At 53.7% G+C, this 19,877-nt stretch overlaps 3 protein-coding genes across 9 annotated transcripts; 1 reads left to right on the forward strand and 2 right to left on the reverse strand.

The window, feature by feature from the left end:
* On the forward strand, positions 200–6,108 carry PSMC3IP (PSMC3 interacting protein). The gene is made up of 8 exons (XM_003131397.5): positions 200–310; positions 402–502; positions 682–771; positions 3,474–3,585; positions 4,865–5,010; positions 5,130–5,183; positions 5,309–5,368; positions 5,445–6,108. Exons 1-8 carry the CDS (start codon positions 277–279, stop codon positions 5,499–5,501), a joined length of 654 nt encoding a protein of 217 aa, XP_003131445.2. The 5' UTR covers positions 200–276; the 3' UTR covers positions 5,502–6,108.
* On the reverse strand, positions 5,717–13,500 carry MLX (MLX, MAX dimerization protein). 4 transcript variants are annotated; one of them, XM_003131386.4, is made up of 8 exons: positions 13,374–13,500; positions 12,949–12,985; positions 12,363–12,452; positions 11,985–12,091; positions 11,657–11,756; positions 11,382–11,481; positions 10,549–10,750; positions 5,717–6,783 (listed from the first exon to the last, which is right to left on the reverse strand). In XM_003131386.4, the coding sequence occupies exons 1-8, from the start codon at positions 13,413–13,415 to the stop codon at positions 6,727–6,729; spliced, it is 735 nt and encodes a 244-aa protein (XP_003131434.1). In that variant the 5' UTR covers positions 13,416–13,500; the 3' UTR covers positions 5,717–6,726. The 4 variants fall into 4 exon arrangements, with proteins under 4 accessions (XP_003131434.1, XP_003131433.1, XP_003131435.1 ...); XM_003131385.5 differs by having other exon boundaries at positions 13,212–13,435; XM_003131387.4 differs by lacking the exon at positions 12,363–12,452 and having other exon boundaries at positions 5,719–6,783; positions 13,374–13,496.
* On the reverse strand, positions 14,323–18,806 carry COASY (Coenzyme A synthase). 4 transcript variants are annotated; one of them, XM_013980931.2, is made up of 10 exons: positions 18,622–18,801; positions 17,506–18,213; positions 16,397–16,611; positions 16,013–16,144; positions 15,719–15,905; positions 15,571–15,635; positions 15,298–15,382; positions 15,035–15,132; positions 14,802–14,948; positions 14,323–14,700 (listed from the first exon to the last, which is right to left on the reverse strand). In XM_013980931.2, the coding sequence occupies exons 2-10, from the start codon at positions 18,200–18,202 to the stop codon at positions 14,641–14,643; spliced, it is 1,686 nt and encodes a 561-aa protein (XP_013836385.1). In that variant the 5' UTR covers positions 18,203–18,213; positions 18,622–18,801; the 3' UTR covers positions 14,323–14,640.

Consider the following 19,877-nt stretch of genomic DNA (forward strand, 5'->3'; position numbering starts at 1 on the left):
CATGATTCCCTGCCGCCCTGGTTCGGAGTGGAGCAAGGGAGAGATTCCAAGCACGCGCCCCGCTTCCCACGATGAGACCTGGACCCCCGCGGCCAGAGCCGCGCCGGAGCGCCGGGCCGGGGCGAACTACGGTGCCCGGGAGGGGCCGCTGCGCTCCTCGCGAAGCTTTCCCTGCGCCAATCACCGCCCGAGGCCCGCCCAGCCCGTGGCCGGAAGGGGCCGTTGCCCCGAGTAATTGCAACTTCCGGCTTTCTGAGTTTGGCGGCGGGAAAAACCATGAGTAAAGGCCGGGCGGAAGCCGCGGCGGGAGGTAACGGCTTTGCCCCCTGGAAGACCTGGGAGAGGGCGGGCAGGGGTCGGTTGAGGGGCCCCCCACCCCACTGCCTCTTCTCTTTCCGTAGCCCCCGGGATCCTGCTGAAATACCTGCAGGAGCAGAATCGGCCCTACAGCGCCCAGGACGTGTTCGGGAACCTGCAGCGGGAACACGGACTGGGCAAGGCGGTGAGGACACCCCCGCCCCACTATCAGGATTCCTCCCCTAGAACCCCACGACTCAGCCTGGGGCCCTGCCCTCTCGAGACTGCCATTCTAGCCTTGGGCTTCCTAAGGCTCGTCGGGCGCTTTCCCCATCACTGGTGACATTCACTCCCCCGACTGTTCCACCCCCTCCCCTCTGCCAGGCGGTGGTCAAAGCGCTGGAGCAGCTGGCCCAGCAAGGCAAGATCAAAGAGAAGGTGTACGGCAAGCAGAAGATATACTTTGCAGACCAGGTGAGGGAAACCGGCGCAGATTAGCACCTCGGTGAGAGCTCGGCATTAGGTGAATCAGTCCCTAGTATGAATTCTCCATGAAACTCAGCGGTCTTACACCATTAAAAGGGTCCTAGCCGGCCTTTAAGTCAAAGCGTGCACTGCCTTTGCTGTGATCCAAACTGAAGGAGGTTTCCAGACTTGAAATGTGATAGGTTACAGAAGATCCTGAATTGTTGCTATGGACATCTGTTTACGCGTGGAAGTTCTAATTCCCAATCATCTAATGAGGACCACCTCTGTCAGATTATTTTCCTTCTGTCTCCACCCCCTCCTTAAACACACACATTAACTTTGAATCTCTAACCCAGATCTCCACCTGGATGCCTTTCAGTCCCTTCAGAGCCCTCATCACCAAAGTAGAATGCCTCATCTCGCTCCTAAACTGGCTCCTGTTACATTCTTCTCCCTTAATGGAATTATTCTGCATGGAGGCCAGAAACTGGGGAGTCTTTTTTTTTTTTTTTTTTCTTTTTAGGGCTGCACCTGGGGCATGTGGAAGCTCTCAGGCTAAGGGTTGAATTGGAGCTGTACCTGCTGGCCTGTACCATGGTTACAGCCACACCAGATTTGAGCTGCATCTGCAACCTACATTGCAGCTCACAGTGGCAATGCCAGGTTCCTGACCCACTGAGCAAAGCCAGGGATAGAACCCACACCCTCATGGGTACTAGTTAGATTTGTTTCCGCTGTGCCACCGCGGGAACTCCTGCGGAGTCATTTTTAACTTATTTCACGTGCTGAGTCGGCCATCAAGTCCAGCTGTTTTTTCTTGAATCCATCCTCTTTCTAGCTGCCATCATTGCTCTAGTTCAGGTGCTCCTCATCTATTGCAATATCCTCCTAACTGATCTGGCTTTCTCAAACACAGCTTAAACGATCTATGTACATGCAAATGTAGTCATGCCATTCCCTCCCCTAAACTAATGCTCCCTAGAACAGATAAGAGACTTGGCCCCAGTCTACCTCTAGCCTCCCCTGTCCCTGTTATTTCTCCATCCATCAATTCTAGAGTATATTTTTGTTTTTTGTCTTTAGGGCTGCACCCACAGCATATGGAAGTTCCCAGTCTAGGGGCTGAATCAGAGCTATAGCTACTGGCCTATGCCATAGCCACACCACATCCCAGCCGTGTCTGTGACCTACACCACAGCTCACAGCAACGCTGGATCCTTAACCCACTGAACAAGGCCAGGGATCAAACCCACAACCTCATGGATACCAGCCGGGTTCTTAACCCGCTGAGCCACAATGGGAACTCCAAATACTAGACTGTTTAGATGAGTTTTACTCTCGTGTCCATTGCTCTTTGTCATTCCTCTGCCCAGAGGGTTTTGTTTTTTGGGGGTTTTTGGCCATGCCCACAGCATGTGGAAATTCCTGGGTCGAGGATTGAACCCTTGCCACAGCGGTGATAATGCTGAATCCTTAACCACCTAGGAATGCTGAATCATAGCCACCAGGAAACTCCTCCCCAGAGTTTTTGGTCCTTTTTTGTTTTGGTTTGGTTTTTGTTTTTAATCTTTTAGGGCTGCACTTGCAGCACATGGAGGTTCACAGGCTAGGGGTCTAATTGGAACCGTAGCCACTGGCCTACACCACAGCCACAGCAACTCAGGATCCAAGCTGCATCTGCAACCTACACCACAGCTCACAGCAACGCCAGATCCTTAACCCACTGAGTGAGGCTGGGGTTCGAACCTACCTCCTCCTGGATCCTAGTCAGGTTCGCTAGCCGCTGAGCCACAACAGGAATTCCCATCCCCACCACTACACCTCCCCTCCCCTCAAGGTTTTGAATCCCTTCTTCTTGCCCAGCTCTTACTCATCCCTTTGGATTTCACTCAGGCGTTACCTCCACAAACCTTCCCTGTACGTGCTGATTGCCTTCTTTAAGTGTTTACCTCTTTTCACTCGTCCCCCTCACAAAGCTGAAGCTCTTCTAGGGCGGACCCCATTTCCCATCCCTCTGCCTTTACTGAACCCCCACAGCATTTAACATGTACCATCCAGGCTAATCTCACTGCCTCTGTGGAAGATCCCTTGCAGGACAAGTTGGCAGGTTTGCTTTCTGTAAAGGGCCAGTTAATATTTTTATGCTTTGCTGGCCAGATGGTCTCTCGTCCTGGCTACACAACTGTCACAAGTACTCAAGTCTGCCACATTGTAGAGCAGAACAGCCACAGACAGTACATAAGTGAATGGGCGCGGCTGTGTCCATACATTTTTTTTTTCAAAAGCATGCGTCTGGGAGGATTTGCCCTGCAGGCTGTAGTTTGCTGCCTCCTGCCCTAAAGGTTTACCTCAGCTGAATGTAGAGTCCAGACGGCCCAGGCTGGCATTCCCGTCCTTTCCATCCTGCTTCCTGTTGCCAACTGACAAAGCCCCCCGCCAAACCCAAGCACAATGTCTGTCCTATTCAGTATCCTGCACCTCAAAGCCCCATGAGGACAAGAAATAGGTTTCAACTTGCTCTTTTATAGCTTTTTGGGGGGACCAGGACTAAAGTGATTTCTCAAAAGTATCCTCCCCCACTATCTTCGCAGGCCCTTGGGAGGGTTGAGGGGTCCCAGATTCTGCAGTGTATGTGGATGTTGCCTTCCCAGAGGTGGGATTCCATCCTGTGCCTCACACTAGCCTGTTTTTCCTTTTGTCTCTGGCAGGACCAGTTTGACATGGTCAGTGATGCTGACCTCCAAGGCCTGGATGCCAAAATCGTGGCCCTTACTGCTAAGGTGCAGAGCTTGCAGCAGAGCTGCCGCCATATGGAGGCTGGTAGGACTGGGCAGCCCCCAGGAGGGGGCCCCTAGTGTCAGGGTCCAGCGGTCAGCAACTACCGGAGTGAAGCATTTGTTTTTTGTCTTTTTAGGGCTGCACCTCTGGCATATGGAAGTTTCCAGGCTAAGGGTCGCATTAGAGATACAGCTGCTGGCCTGCACCACAGCAACGCCAGATCTGAGCTGCACCTGTGACCTACGCTGCAGGCTGGATCCTTAACCCACAGAGTGAGGCCAGGGATCAGACCAGCATCCTCATGCATACTAGTTGGGTTCTTAATCTGCTGAGCCACAATGGGAACTCTGTGAAGCTTTCATTGACTGCAGTGTTTCCTTGTAGCAAAGATCTCTTTACTTGGCTGCCATAGGCATTATATTAAAATCAATATAGTAGGAGTTCTTTTTATGGCTCAGCAAGTTAAGACAACAGTCTCTGGGAGGATGAAGGTTTGACCCCAACCTTGCTTAGCGGGTTAAGGATCTGACATTGTCATAAGCTGCAGTGGAGGTTGCAGATGCAACTTGGATCCAGAATTGCCATGACTGGTGTAGGCCAGCAGCAGCAGCTCAGATTGCACCCCTAGCCTAGGAACTTACATATGCTTCAGGTGCAGCCATAAAAAGAAAAAAAGAAATGTAGTCGTTCCCTGGTGGCCTAGCGGTTAAGGATTCCGGCTTGTCACAGCAGCTTGTCATTGCCGTGGCTCAGGTTCGATCTTAGGAGAAAAAAAAAAAAAATTGCCTAACAGCTCATGGCTTTTGAAGACAAATGGGCAGAACAGGTAGTTGCCTTCCCTATTGTGACTATCAGTATACAGTTCCCATATTTCCCTTTATTCTGTTTCCTTCCTTTTTTGGGGGCCGAAGGCTGCCCCTGCAGCATATGGAGGTTCCCAGGCTAGGGATCAAATTTGAGCTCCAGCTGCTGGCCTACACCACAGCCACAGCAACGCCAGATCCTTGACCCACTGAGTGAGGCCTGGGATCAAACCTGCATCTCCATGGATGCTAGTCAGGTTCATTACTGCGGAGCCACAACAGGAACTCCTTTGCTTCTGGCTGCAGCTGACAGTCTACTCAAACTCATACCCCCAACTATTTGCAGATGGTAGAGAGAAAAAAGTAGAATAAACTGATAATTCTCTAAGCCTTAATCTCTCCTGAGATTTGCAGACTATGGGGCCCATTCTGGACCCTGTGTGTAGAGCCCAGAGCAAGGTGGAGGCCTGGTCTCCTGTCTCAGGGCAGCAACTGACCTTCGAGAGATGTGATTTTAGAGCTGAAGGAGTTAACAAGTGCCCTGACCACACCGGAGATGCAGAAGGAGATTCAGGAGTTAAAGAAGGAATGTACTGGCTACACCGAGAGACTGAAGAACATCAAAGCGGCCACCAACCACGTGACTCCCGAGGAGAAGGAGCAGGTGGGTTGGGAGGCAGGGTAGCGGGGAGGGCTGCTTGAGCAGATTCAAGTGAGGAGGAAGGCTGACCCCAGCGGCAGCTGTGGGGCCAAGGGGTCAGAGGGACCTGTTCCCCTGTCTAGGTGCACAGAGAGAGGCAGAGGTACTGCAAGGAGTGGAGGAAGCGGAAGAGGATGGTAAGTGGCGGGTGCTCTCGGCAGGCCCTGGACAATGGCAGCCACCGAACCGCGGCCCTGCATCCTGGGGCCGTCAGGCATGCCCAGTACTGCCCATGAAAAGGGGTGGCTTTGTTTCTTGTCAGGCAACTGAGCTGTTTGATGCAATCCTTGAAGGCTATCCCAGGAGCAAGAAGCAGTTCTTCGTAAGTGCCGCTCTCCCTCCCCCGGCTCCGGGCCTCCGTGGGGCCGGTCTCATTCTCATCTCCCTCTGGCCCACAGGAGGAAGTGGGGATAGAGACAGATGAAGACCACAAGGTCACGCTCCCAGACCCCTGAGGGCGCCTCCAGGAACGGGGCGGAACAGGGCTGTCCCGGACTAGCCGCCTTGTCTAAGTCACCTTTTTTTGTTGTGTCCGCTGCTGCCCACCCTTGGGCGTACACCGCGTGCCGGGTGGAGGGGGCGAGCCCCAGGGGCCCGGAGAGGACAGGCACACTCATTTCATCATCCACGTTTCAACTGTTTGAATTTAACACTTAGACTTGGACAACGCTCGAGGAAAGCATTTGGCAATATTTATTGTTATATAATTTGATATAAAAATATTTCATTTCCTCTGGATAATCAAACCTCCCGGACATCAAATCTGAGGAAGGCAAAAGGGAACTCGGGGGGCAAGAGTAAAGAGAGGCTACTGTACACGCATTCAGGGAGCCGGGCCTCACCCAGGACTGGCCTGGCCCCTCTGCTCCGGAAGACCCGGAGAGTAGCTTCTCCAACCCCTTCCCCCACCCCAAGTCCTGGGTAACTTCTCATGCAGGTGGCACCGAGACAGCCGAGAACCAGATACACTTGACAGGCCACAAGTGGCCTTGAGGCCAGTTAGTTTTCCAAAATTATAACGTTAGCAAAATTGCATTGTTGTTTAGAAAAATTAAAAAAAAATTTAACATGTAGTGTTCTGTCACTTGACTTCGTTGCACAGTGCTACTGCCTGTGGGGACAGAGCAGGTGGGGTGGGTGGGGAGGCGGCAAAGGCAGTGGAACAGGCGGCAAGGGCAGGAACCGGGCAGCCCTGCCCTGAGCTGGCTAGAGAAAGCTCGGACCATGCCTCGGGCTGACCAGGCAGCCGTAGCCTAGGCATGAGGTGACCTTTCACCCTTCATGGCCAAACTACCACCAGAATGGCCAAACCTGGGCTAAAAGTTACTGAAGAGACCAAAACATGCAAATGGTAGTTGCCAAGTATGAGCAGAAATCTGAGGCTTAGAAAACGAGGAGCGGCCACGAGCTCTTTGGGGTGCCCAGAGCAGACCCCCCCCATCCTGAGGACTTCTACAGGGAGAAGGGGAGACCAGGCAGGTTTGAGATACGGTCAACATAATAAATTAAAGCTTTCATAATAAACCCTCCCCCACTGAAGATGGGAGGGGTGGGGAGCCAAACACCAAGAAGCTGACCGTTGTGCAGTGTCACAGTCCAGTCTCACAAGCCCAGTGGCTCCACGGCCAGGTAGGAAAGTCAAGGCCTCTTGCTGGCTGTTCTGCAGGTTCCAAGAGCTGGTCAGTAAAGCTGGTTCTTCAGTTGGTGCAGGACACCAATCACAATCTCCCGTAGGGTCTGGCAGGGGCAGCAAAAGGAGAGAGAGGTGATGCTCAGAGAGGGCAGACTGCTCGGTGACACCTGCCTGGCCAGGTGCGCTTTTTATTTATTTATTTTTTTTTGGTCTTTTTTTTTTTTTTTTTTGCTATTTCTTGGGCCACTCTCACGGCATATAGAGGTTCCCAGGCTAGGGGTCCAATTGGAGCTGTAGCCACCAGCCTACACCAGAGCCACAGCAACACGGGATCCGAGCTGAGTCTGCAACCTACACCGCAGCTCACGGCAACGCCAGATCCTTAACCCACTGAGTAAGGCCAGGGACCGAACCCGCAACCTCATGGTTCCTATTCGGATTTGTTAACCACTGCGCCATGACGGGAACTCCCAGGTGCGCTTTTTAGAATACAGTTCCAAAAAAGCCCCTGGAAAGTGCTGATGACTGGTTGACTTTGCGAAGCCCCCCAAACAGGATGGACTCTGATGGAGAGATGCACTGCTATGTGATAAAGCAAATACAAAAAAAGTTAATGGTAGACTTTAGGTGGGGTGGGGGTGTGTGAGTTCATTGTAAAATTTTCTCAATGCTGCAGCAAGATTTAAACTATTTCAGAATAAAAATGTTGGGAGATGCTTTCACCTGAAAGCATCTTCTCTAAAATCAGGAACAAGACGAGGGTGCCCATTCTTGCCACTTGTATTCAACATAGTTTTGGAAGTCCTAACCACAGAAATTGGAAAAGAAGAATTTCATAAGGAATCCAAATTGGACAGGAAGAAGTAAAATTGTCGCTTTTGGCAGATGTCATGATACGATACATTAGGAGACCCTAAGACCACCAGAAAACTACTAGAGCTCAGCAATGAGTTTGGTAAAGTTGCAGAACACAAAATTAAATATGGAAATCTTTTGCATTTCTATACACTATTAATAAAGAGAAATTAAGAAAACCATCCCATTTGCCATCATATCAAAAATAACAAAATACCTAAGAATACACCTACCTAAGGAGGCAAAGGATCTATATCTGAAAACTAGAAAACACTGATGAATGAGATTGAAAACAACACAAAAAATGGAAAAAAAGAACCACATTCTTGGGAGTTCCTGTTGTGACACAGCGGAAAAACAAACCTGACTAGAATCCATGAGGATGCAGGTTTGATCCCTGGCCTCAATGGGTCAAGGATCCAGTGTTGCTATGAGCTGTGGTGTAGGTCACAGATGTGGCTGTGGCTGTGGTGTAGGCCAGCAGCTACAGCTCTGATTCAACTCCTAGCCTGCAAACTTCCATATGCTGTGGGTGCAGCCCTAAAAAAAAAACTATTTTCTTGGAGAAATCAATATTGTTAAAATGATCATACTACCCAAGGCAGTCTATAGACTCAATACAATCCCTATCAAAATACCAATGGCATTTTTCATAGAACTAGAAGAATTTTAAAACTTGTATGGAAACACAAGAGACCCTGAGCAGCCAAAACAATCCTGAGAAAGATGAACAGGGAGGGAGGAATCATGCTTCCTGACATCAGACTATCCTACAAAGTTACAGTAATCAAAACAGTATGGTACTGCCCCCTCCCCCGATAGACACATAGATCAGTGGAACATGACAAAAGTCCAGAAACAAACCCACGCAATCAAGGTCAATTCATTAACAAAGGAGACAAGAATACACAATGGAGAAAAGACAGTCTGCTCGACAAGTGGTGCTGAGAAAACTGGATAGCTACATGTAAAGAATAAAATCAGAACATTTGCTACCACCACACACAAACAAAAAGGATTAAAGACCTAGATGTTTGGATGCTATAAAGCACCTAGAGAAAAATGGAGGCAGACCACTCTGACATAAATTGCAGCAGTATTTTTTTTTTTTAAATCTGTCTCCTGAAGTAATGGAAAGAAAAGCAGAAACAAATCAGGCCTAAATAAACTTAAAAACTTTTGTACAGAAAAGGAAACCATTGACAAAACAAAAAGACAACCTACTGAGTCAGAAATATTTGCAAATGATACAACAGATAAGGGGTTAATATCAAAAAATACATAAACAGCTCACTGTGGTGTAGGTTGCAGACGTGGCTTGGATCCCACGTTGCTGTGGCTGTGGTGTAGGCCAGCAGCTACAGCTCTGATTGGAGCCCTAGCCTGGGAACCTCCAGGTGCCACGAGAGCAGCCCTAGAAAAGGCAAAAAGACAAAAAAAAATAATAAAAATAAACAGCTCACACAACTCAACATCAAAAAAACACAACCCAATTAAAAAATGGCTAAAACTGAATAAACATTTTTCCAGGGGAAATGCAGATGGCCAACAGGCACACAAAAAATGCTCAACATCACTGATCATCGGGGCAATGCAAATCAAAAGCACAAAGAGATACCAACTCTGACCTGTCCAAATGGTGATCATCAAAAAGGACACAAACAACAAATGTGAGGATGCGGAGAAAAGAGAGCCCTTGTACACTGTTGGGGGGAACGTAAAATGGTGCAGCCACTGTAGAAAACAGCATAGACATTTCTCAAAAAAAAAAAAAAAAAAAAACCTAAACTGAAAAGATATATGTGCCCCAATGTTTCTAGCAGCATTATTTACAATAGCCAAGATGTGGAAGCAGATCTAAAGCATCCATCAACAGATGAATGGATAAAGATGTGTTTAAAAAAAAAAAAAAGTGTACACACACACACAAAAATACTACGCAGCCACAGAAAAGAAAATTTTGTCATTTGCAACAATGTGGAAACTTGGAGGGCATTATGCTAAGTAAGGTAAGACAAGGAAAAATACTGTATGATGTCACTTCTGTGCTCCATGCAGAATCTATAAAAAATACAACTAGCGACTATAACAAAAAAGCAGACTCACAGACATAATAAACACAATATAACTCACAGAGGACAAAACCAGTGGTTGGGGACAGGCAACACAGGGGATGGAGAGTGGGAGGTACAAACTGCTGGGCCTAAGATAATGTAGCCTATAAACCAGGAACAGCCAATATTTTGTAATAGCCGTAAACAAAGCATAACCTTTTTTTTTTTTTTTTGGTCTTTTTGCCTTTTCTAGGGCCACTCCCGAGGCATATGGAGGTTCCCAGGCTAGGGGGTCCAATCGGAGCTGTAGCCACCGGCCTACACCACAGCCACAGCCATGCAGGATCCGAGCCGCATCTGCAACCTACACCACAGCTCATGGCAATGCCGGATCCTTAACCCACTGAGCGAGGCCAGGAATCGAACCTGCAACCTCATGGTTCCTAGTCAGATTCATTAACCATTGCGCTATGACGGGAACTCCCACGAAGCGTAACCTTTAAAAATTGTATTAAAAAATGTTAGGGAACAAGAAAGTGAGAATCTGAGATATAGGTCAAGCCTGAGAAAAAGCAACCAGGCCTCAAGAGCAGCAGATTCGGTACAACCATTAACATGCCCTCCATTACAATTAGAAACCCCGAGGAAAACCGCTTTAGTGGCCGAGGGTAAATATCCCCAGTCAGTTTGCCGCCAGTGATCAAGGCTTACCTGCCACCCAGGCTAGACAAAGGCCAAGCAGTAGGCTTTGCCTGAGTGAGGGCTCAGGCCCTTCTCGTCAAATGAAACCTTAACGGGAAAATCTGGGCTGTAAAGGAAGGCGGAAACAAGAACCCTGAAGGCGGTAGCCACACCCTCAAGAAACGGAAAAGCTGCTGCCTCGCCTTGCTCAACAACAAGGGCTTGGGTCACTCTGCCTGAGGGAAGAGCCCCGAAGGCCGTGACCACCGCGGCCCCTACCTGAGGCTTACAGTGCTCCTCAATCCAGCTGAAGACGCACGCCGACAGCTCCTGGAAGCTGGCCACAGAGATGGAGGCGTTGAAGGACTGGAAGAGGGAGTCCATGATGCCTTGAAACACGTTGAACTTGACCTGGTCAGAGACCTGGTCCTCCCCCTCATGGGGGTTGTCCTGGTGTGCCTTCACTATCTGCTCATAGTTCCTGAAAGGGAGCAGGCCAGGGCTGAGCGGCGGCCGCAGCTCCCCGGCCCAGGCAGAGGGACGGCGTCATCCCGCGCCCTCCCCGGGAAGGGACTCCCACGGAGCTTGGGGATACAATCCAAGTAGCAAGAGGCTGCTTCCAGGTCAGAAGTGGTGACCACCCTCTCCCACCTGCCCCCGCCTGCCCGTTAATCCCGGGGCATTTCCAGAGTATCTGCTACACCGTGGGGTAGAGTCCTGCCTCCAAGTGGCCACCTGCGAGAGTATTTTTTTTGGGGGGTCTTTTTGCCTTTTCTAGGGCCGCTCCCGCGGCACACAGAGGTTCCCAGGCTAAGGGTCGAATCGGAGCTGTAGCTGCCAGCCTACACCAGAGCCACAGCAACGTGGGATCCGAGCCGTGTCTTTGACCTACACCACAGCTCACAGCAACGCTGGATCCTTAACCCACTGAGCAAGGCCAGGGATCGTACCCGAAACCTCATGGTTCCTAGTTGGATTCGTTAACCACTGAGCCATGACGGGAACTCCGGGAGTGAGCATATTATCTGAGGCGGCTTCTGAACTGAGGTCGGCCTCAGAGTCCTTTCAGAGGCCCTGGTCCCCCCCCCACCTCCAGGGCACGCGCCCCTTACACTTTCATGATCTTTAGGGCCATGACGTCCTTGCGCAACGTGGACACCTCCTCCTCCTGCTTTTTCTTCTCTTTGTGCAAAAACTGGATGTAGTCAATGGCTGGGGAGGAGGTGGGACGAGGAGGTGGGTACAGAGGAAGCCGCAACCAGAAGGACAAGGCTGACTCTGTTTCCCCTCCCCCCAGACCCTGCTCCTCTCATTACAACCGCCCCCCCAAAGCCAGGCCGCTCACAGCCCCCTCGACCCCAAGGCCTCCTGTGCTCCCCAGTCATACTCTTCTGCAGAACGATGGCCTTGCTGAGCTTCTGGGAGCCAATGGAGAAGTCCTGCTGCTGGCAGGTGGGGACGATGGTCTGTAGGTCGTCATAGCCTCTCTGTGGGGAGAGCAGGGGAAACGGGGGTTCCTTCACTGAGGGGTTAAGGCAAATGGGCACAAAGCTTTTCTTCCTCGATGCCAAGTTCCACGTTCACGCACTCAAAGGGGAGGGGAGGAGAGAGAAGTTTGTGTCCAAGGCCCGGTCTAGGGGCCCGGAAGCCTGCCTGGGACTGCCTGTCGGGGTCCGGGCAGAGTGGATCTGAAGAGCACAGGCCTCCCCCATCACCTTGATGGCATCCCTCCTCTTCTGCTCGGCCTGAGTGTGCGCGCGCCGCCGCCGGTCCTTGTAGGACTCCTTGTAGGATTCCTGGTGGTAATCGCTGTCCTCGTCATCTACACTCAGAGTTGGGGGCAGGAAGAGGTCATTCTGGGGCCTAGTGGAGCTCAGTTAGCCCACTTTTTCCCAGCTGGGAAGAACCTGGTGCCCAGAGAAGGAAGAGGAATAGAAGAACCCGATATCCTAGATGAGGGGAAAGACGGTGAGACTCGGCCCCTACCGCTAGGGCTCCAGCGCCCCCATGTGGATGGCTGGAGCTGCCCTATCTAGGAAAGATACTCAAACGAGGCGCAGCTGGTTCTCCACGGTGGGGATGTTGCTGCCTACCTGTGTTGGGGACAGAAGAGGCACTGGTGGAACCGATGCTATTAGCTCTGGACACTACACTTCCCTTGCGAGTGCTTTCTACAAAAATCCCTGGAAAAAGAGAGGCCCCGATCACTAAGGAGTAGGGTGGAGAGGAGGGGCATTGCCAGGCCCTCAGACACCCGGTGGGCACAATGGCTTCCTAGGCTTTAAACGCTGACCTCTCCCCTTCAACCCCAAGGCCAGCCATACCGGGCCATCCACTTCCTGAAGTGCCCTGCTGCGATGCTCCCATTCCTAGTGTCTACACTGCTCCACAGGCCTGCAATGATACCTCCTGGCTCCCCAAGTGGCATCGGGGCGTGATGATGGTGAGTGACCAGCTGTCACTACTTCCATCACCTCCCTGCTCCAGGGCTGAGGGAACGAGGTGTCACCCTCGGATGCTTCCTGCCCCCGTCCTCCAGCTCCTCCCTCACTGCACAGACCCAGCTCAGGGACAGTGGACTGCGCTCAGGTGTGGCTGGTAAGGCCACGAGAATCTATAGGGCTGAAGGGGGAGTGTCCTCAGAGCCGAAGACGGGGGCGGGGGGGGGGAGGCACTCACCGGGGTCCAGGCTGTTGTCGCTGTAGGCATACTCCACCTGCGGCAGCAAGGGAGAAACCCGTCGGACTTCTGCCCCTGCGTCTGTGTACACGCCCGCACACACCTGGGGTGCGCGGGCAGCTGCAGGGTTCCCCCAGAGCCAAGAGCGGCTAGGCCGCGGGAGCACCACCCCTCGGCAGGACGCCGTCTGCTCACTCCACGCCCCCAGCCCTCCAGCCCCGTGCCCTCACACCCGCGCGCACACGCCTCAGGAGTCTTCCCACCTTGGCACACGCGGGGTGCGAGCTGTCTTCTCTGCAGCCCCGGGGCCCGGAGAGCGGGGGGAGCGCTAGGGACTGCAGGGAGTCCCCTCGTCTTCCGGACCCCCTACGTGCCCGAGCCCGCCCCGCCCTCCCCTCGCCGGCGTGCGCGCCCGCGGGGCTTGCCTTGACCCAGGGGTCCTCGGGAGAGGCGCCCGGCTCCGTCATCTCCGACCCACCGAACCGGAAACCTGCCCGCGGGGCGGGCCCCCGGCCGCGAGGAAGAGGCGAGGCGCACCGCGTGACTCTAGTCGGCCAACCCGCGGCCCGGAGGCGAGGGCCGGGCGGGGTCACCGCGCGTGCGCGGCCGGGAACCAACCCCTCCCCCCCGGGCTGCGCAGGGATGGGCCCCAGGCTGGCGCCGGGGTCCGACCCCGGCTCCTTGGGGCCGCGCTCCCTGCCCTCCCTCAGGCTAGCGTCCTAGCCGCCGCGACGTGAAGCACACTCGGTGATACGAGGTCCCTTAGACGTCTTGCCGTAGTGTCGCAGATAGTTGCGTGCGTGCGCACTGCCCGGCCCAGCCGGCAGTCCCCGACGGCCAGCGCTCTGGAGAGGGCCCTGCCTGGCTTGGTTTTTTTTGTTTTTCCTTTTTTTTTAGGGCCGCACCGGCGGCGTAAGGAGGTTCTCTGTGGAGGGGCCTAATAGGAGCTACAGCTGCCGGCCTACACCACAGCCACGCGGGATCTGGGCCGCATCTGCGACCTACACTACCAGTCACAGCAACGCATTGGCCAGGGATAGAACCCGAAACCTCATGGTTCCTAGTTGGATTCGTTTCAGCTGCTCCAGGAAAGGAACTCCCCGTGTGGCTTGTTGAAGGAAGCTTCTCCAACACCCAGTCTGGCTCTTTCAAAGAGCCTATTAGCCAGGTTATGCTACTTTGTAAGATCTGGAAACTGAGGTACCTAGAAAGTCCAGAACTCATCCGAAAGTACACAGCCAGTCAGAGAAAGTGCCAGAGCTGGCCTCAGACTGGCTGCTCTTAACCACCGTACTCCCGGTTCCAGCTCAGGCGTGGGGCTCAAGGGTCACAAAGCTACCCAGAGGCACTGGAGCAGGAAGCAGACACCTCACAGCACCTGGTAACATTCACCTTTAATTCTGTTACAAGTCCCAGTGTTGGCCTTGGCCCTGGCGTGCCATGGGTACCCAGACCTTTGGGCAAGCGTGGGAATGCAGTGCCGAGGACCAGCTCCCCCCATGAGCCGCACTCTCAGTGTTGGCCAAACACCAGCAAGCTGGTTAGGCTTCTTCAGTCGAGCAGGCCCATTTCTGCCCCACCCAGCTTAGCTGAGAGCCTTCTAGGCCCAAACTAGGGTGAGCTTCAAGGTCCTGACTCCTCCTCACTGCTGGATCTCCTCTAGTCACCCCTGGATCTCCTCTGACCCGTCAGTCATGGATCTGATGGAGCCTCAGAGATGCGCTTCTGCAGGAGGGCCCAGGCTTTCTCCACCTTTGGACAGGCCAGAATGTTCCAAAGAAAAGAGAACAGGATCAGAGAGGCATCCACCAGAGGCTCCTTCCCTACAACCCAGCCTTTCCTTGGGCACCAACCTGGCGCTGGGTGACATGTGGCTCCCACAAGGTGCTGAGCACCACGTGGCTCTGGTCCACAAGCTGCTGCCCACTCATCTGGCTCTGCAGCCGGCTTTGAGCCGCAGCCTCGCTCAGGCCATCCCTCTCCACGATGCGTCGTACAGCCTGGGCAGACGATGCATTTGTCAGTCCCTGGCTCAGAGCAGGATGCGGTCTACGATGGGGCTGGCACTGGGGTGGGGTCCAGATACCTCAGTCTCGGGGATGACAACAGTCCACACCTCGTGCACCATGTTCTGCCAGCCGGCTTCAAGCAGCACGGCAGCATCGATCACGCACACACGCTTTCCTGTGGGGAGAAAGCCAGCAGCACCCTGCCACTTGCTCCCAGTCAGAGAACCAAGGAAACGCAGTCCCAGGGAAAGCGGGTGGTCTGATTTGGGGTGGGGGCAGCTCCTAGGGGAGAGTCTGCTTAGCTGTTCCCCGGGCTCCTCCCACCGCCCTGCCCACTCACCCTCAGCCACGGCCTGATCCACCTCCTCTCTGGCCAGCTTTGCGATAACTGGCCACACAATGTCCGTGAGTATCTTCAGCTGCTTCTGAGGAAGGGAATGGAAGGGGTGGGCCGAGTTTTACCTTCCCTTGGAGATGGAGCCGCCCCAGGGCGGAGGTGCGGGGGAACACACGAGTGGAAACTGGCCTTCTGGGCCAGACCAGAGAGGTCCGCTGGGTCCCGAGCTCTGAGTCTAGTGGTGGCCGCAGAGCCCTTGGAGAGGTGGGTGTTTACCTTGTTCCCAAACACCCGGCTGCCTAGGACCTTCCTGTTGATGGTGCCGTCTTTATGGAGAATATCTGGGCAACAGAGACAGACACCTGGGCAAGGAGGCCAGGCCATCTGCTCACTTCAGGGGGCCTCCAGCGCGCCCCTTTATTACCTGTTCCAAAGGCTTCCACAACTGGCTGGTAGGCAGGACCGCCCGGGGCATAGGACCGGTGGCCCAGCTGGTCACTGTCGATGACATACGCCCCCAGGCCCTTCAGCCGCTGAGCTACTGAGCTCTTCCCAGAGCCACTGATGCCTGTCAGCCCGATCACGTAGCAACCTGGGGGGAGCTCTGGCCTCTTCTAGGGGCAGAGAAGAGGGAACCCCACAGTGACTAGGGTCCCTAGACTCAGGATTGGACCCTTGGGTTTCTCCTCTCCAGCGGGCATAGGAAGGGCAGCCTTACATGTGGAGGCCGGAGCAGGTTTCCCAGCATTTGTTGGCGGAAGCTGGAGGAGCTGACTTTGTCCTCTTCATTTTCCTTGGGGTTTAGGTCCTTCAGCAGCTGGATCTGGTACAAGGTGAGCTCCTCTAGGCCCTGAGGTAAAGGAAGAGGAGGAGAGGGAAGAAGGGGTGAGAGGAAGAAGGGCGAATCTCTGGCCTAATCCTCCCCCCTCCCCGCCCGAGGCACAGCTTGCCTCAGAGTGCAGGCTGGGAGCCCGTTCCGCGTACCTCTTCCCACCACCTCGAGCCCTCTCTTCCCTCCTCTGGGGTCACGGTACTTCCAGCAGCCCCCAGGGGCCTTCCCCGTCCCCATCCACGCCCTCTGCCAGACTCCCTCAGGGGTTACATTCTCAAGGCGGAAGCGGTTGACGGCCATCCCCCCACGATAGGTCTCCTCGCTGACCACCAGGAACTCCAGAGAGGGGTCAGAGCCAGCGGGCCCATAGGGGTCCAGCAGGGGGATGAGATCAAAACTCAAGGAGGGCTTGATGTCCACCAGGAACTCACTCAGATGTTCCACGCGTTCTGTGTAGGGTTGGAGCAGCTCAGGGAGCAACTTGCCTGGGGAAGGAGCCCAGAACAGTGAGATCTTTTTAGCGGGGAGGAAGAGTGGGGGGCTAGTTTTGCAAAGAGTTTCCCTAAGCATCCTATCTCCAGAGGGCAGGTGGAGGCAGGGAGAAGGGGCTGAGCTGGGAAGTGGCCTGTGACAGGAGAGTTATGAGGAGACAGCAGGCAAGCACGTTAGTGTTGCAAGGGTTGGCGTGTGTGCAGAGAACTAGCAGTGCCAGGAGGCATCAGAGTCAGATGGAGAATTCCATGCCATCTGAGCCACGCCATCCACCATGGTCCTCTTACTGTATCTGGCGCTGCAACCTACAACCTAGTCATCCACCTAGGTTCAGAGTCTCAAATTTTAGGATCCATCCCTGGAGAACTTGTTTAAAAGTGCAGATTCTGGAGTTCCCATCGTGGCACAGTGGTTAACAAATCTGACTAGGAACCGTGAGGTTGCAGATTCGATCCCTGGCCTTGCTCAGTGGGTTAAGGATCCGGCGTTGCCGTGAGCTGTGGTGTAGGTCGCAGATGCCGCTTGAATCCCGAGTTGCTGTGGCTCTGGCGGAGGCTGGCAGCTACAGCTCTCATTAGACCCCCAGCCTGGGAATCTCCATATGCTGCGGGTGCAGCCCTAGAGAAGACAAAAAATTAAAAAAAAATAAAAGTGCAGATTCCTTGGCTCCACATTTGGGGGAATCCTGATTGGTGACTAGACCACACACCTAGAAAGCTGCATTTATTCATTTAAAAAATGTCCTCAGCATGAACTGAGTGCCACGCACGGTTACATGTGCGAAGGGGCAGGAAGTACTGGACCACCCTACTCTTCCTCAGTCTTGGCCTGGGGTTGGGGGTGGGGTGGGGGTAAAACTGCCCTAATCCAGGGTCTCTCTCACTCACTCTTCAACAGGTCTTTGTCTGCCACTCCCACCACAAGCTGCTCCTGGGCTAGGATGCAGGCCACACTGAGCAACACTTTGTGGGCATTGTGTAGGCGGTCAAAGGTGCCACCTACAGCCCCTCGCTGGTGGCCACGCACTGGTTGCTTTGCAGACCTGGCCACGGGGGAGGCCGGCCTGATGGTGGAGGGTAAAGGGACATCTAGGGGCTGCACAGGCAGCATTCCGGGCCCATAATCGGGGTATAGCAGCACCGAAGACAGCTGCGGACAACAGCTGTAACAGCTGGTGGCATAACGCTCTAGCTGTTGCTTGACCGGGTTGTACTGGCTTCCATCCAGGGTCTGGAAGTCAGTCAGCACTACTTCCGGTGGGTGGGCCAGGTTCTGGACCGAGCTAGGCAGGGGAGGGAGAAAGCTCTTGGTTCGGATATTGGTCAGCAAAATTCTGACGTCCAGGTGCCTGTGGAGATCGGCGCCAGCATAGAGGTGCGTGATGAAATCGATAACTTCAAATGTGGCCTGCACGGGGCTAGACTGGGGCTGAGCCGGGCCCCCCAGGTTCATGCCGGGCTGCAGGTGTACATAGAGCGTGTGATTCACAAGCCGGGCCGCCGAGGTCAGGATGGGGGCCAGGCGAGGGACCAGGGAGGCCAGCGGCGTTGTCAGCACCAGGAGGCCCGATCGGAATACAGCCATGATGGCCCGGCCTGTGGACGGTCAAGGAGACAAGGCGAGGGTGACTGAGAGCTATGTGGCTGAGGCCGAAGACAACTGGGGGACCTGGACCTAAGAGGAGGGACGTGGACCTAAGAGAGGGGACTTGGACCAGGGACGGGGTCTCAGGGCGGACTGAGAGAGACCCGGGGGAGGGGACAGGGCCCAGGAAACGGCGCCTCGGGGCTACGCTCTAAATCTCGGTTTATCAACTCAGATGGAGCAGTGAATTCGCAGAATTGAATCGAAAACTTGGGAGGAGTGAAATAGGCAGGAGCTGCTAAGTCATTAGGCTGGGGATTCAGAAATCCTGGGCGCTCTTGATAATCACCAATATCTTCAAGGAATCGGAGGAGGGGACTAGAGGGGGCCGCTGAGGTTCGGGTCGGTCCCCTACTTACTGAGACCTCCGGACTTTGGTTCCGCGTGCACCACCGCGGAGTCTTCCCCCGCCGCGACCCGTTAACACTAGTTCCGGCGCTGCGACTCCGAGCTACGGAACCTGGAAAAGGCCAAAAATCTCAACTTTGGTGAGTCGAGGGATTCTCGCGAGATTTTTCATGGAGCGGGGCGCCTGCCTTTGCAGAGAGGCGGAGCTCGGTAGTTGGGAGGTGGCGTGAGACCACATTTAGAGAATCTGACGTGCCTGGACTAATAGAGCAAGGTCGGCTGGAAAGCCCGTTTCACGGGTGCCCTTCAGACTCTGAGAGAAGAGACTGGCTTTAGCTAGGTCACCCAGGAGACAGCGGCTAAAGTAGAACTAACAACTGGCTTCCCCTCTTAATAAATCGCGGGGACGGCGGTGGAGGTTATAGGGTAGTACTTAAATTAGGGCTTGGTGTCCCCAGCCCAGCGACTGGCGTCCTCCCAGTCTAGGATCCTCATGTGCGAGATCACAGAACCGTCCCCCCCACACACACCCCTGTGCCACCACCCAGTTTCACAGATGGAGAAATTGAGGTCCTGTATGTTCCAGGGATATTTAGGGAGGTGAGGACCGAGGTCATGTGCCGTGGCTCCCGTGCAGTACTCCCCACATCACCCAGAGTTAGTGATACGCCAGTTTTCCAGAGATAATAGCAGGAAAGCTCTGTGTGGGAGCTCAGTAGAGCTGCCAGAAGGTAGACCTTGTGAACAGGAGAAAGGAGAGACTTAGTGGCAAGGGTTTACCTAATGAGCGCTGGAGAGGGTGGAATTGGCAGTCGTCCTCGAGAAGCAAAGCCAAGTTGCCATCTGGGAAATTGCAGTAATGTGCTGTGGTTTATTTTCCCAAACTAAATAAATGCTCACTTTCATACTTAATTTTGTTTTTGTTTTTTGTTTTTTTTTTTTGTATTATTCCTAAAGAGGTCTCCCCAAATGTATATGCCTCTGGCCCCACAGAACCTGGATCTAATCCTAGAGTCAAGGATGGAAGAGTTATAAGGACTTAAGGACTTGAGGCCAAGCTTTTTTTCTTTTTTTTTTTTGCCTTGCCTGTGGCATGTGGAAGTTCCCGGGCCAGGGATCGAAGCCAGGCCACAGCACTGACCCAAGTCACAGCAGTGACAATGCTGGATCCTTAATGTGGTGAGGCACGAGGGAACTCTGAGACCACAATTTTCGCAAAGATATCTTAAGCTGAGTTTTACAGGACCCAATTGAAGACGCAAACTGC

Source organism: Sus scrofa, chromosome 12 (assembly GCF_000003025.6).
Source record: "Sus scrofa isolate TJ Tabasco breed Duroc chromosome 12, Sscrofa11.1, whole genome shotgun sequence".
Lineage (NCBI taxonomy): Eukaryota > Metazoa > Chordata > Mammalia > Artiodactyla > Suidae > Sus > Sus scrofa.

Bases quoted from the DNA above. Each gene is read 5' to 3' on its own strand.
- PSMC3IP (XM_003131397.5), top strand. From the start codon at position 277: ATGAGTAAAGGCCGGGCGGAAGCCGCGGCGGGAG. The intron at 5,184-5,308 runs GTAAGTGGCGGG...GTTTCTTGTCAG, and splicing joins GGAGGAAGCGGAAGAGGATG to GCAACTGAGCTGTTTGATGC. The intron at 5,369-5,444 runs GTAAGTGCCGCT...TCTGGCCCACAG, and splicing joins GGAGCAAGAAGCAGTTCTTC to GAGGAAGTGGGGATAGAGAC.
- MLX (XM_003131385.5), bottom strand. From the start codon at position 13,415: ATGACGGAGCCGGGCGCCTCTCCCGAGGACCCCTGGGTCAAGGCAAGC. The intron at 12,092-12,362 runs GTAGGCAGCAAC...CTCTGAGTGTAG, and splicing joins CTCTTCTGTCCCCAACACAG to ATGACGAGGACAGCGATTAC. The intron at 10,751-11,381 runs GTAAGGGGCGCG...GCTCCCTTTCAG, and splicing joins GCCCTAAAGATCATGAAAGT to GAACTATGAGCAGATAGTGA.
- COASY (XM_021066181.1), bottom strand. From the start codon at position 18,202: ATGGCTGTATTCCGATCGGGCCTCCTGGTGCTGACAACGCCGCTGGCC. The intron at 16,612-17,505 runs GTGAGTGAGAGA...CTCCTTCCCCAG, and splicing joins AGACAAAGACCTGTTGAAGA to GCAAGTTGCTCCCTGAGCTG. The intron at 16,145-16,396 runs GTAACCCCTGAG...CCTTTACCTCAG, and splicing joins ACCGCTTCCGCCTTGAGAAT to GGCCTAGAGGAGCTCACCTT.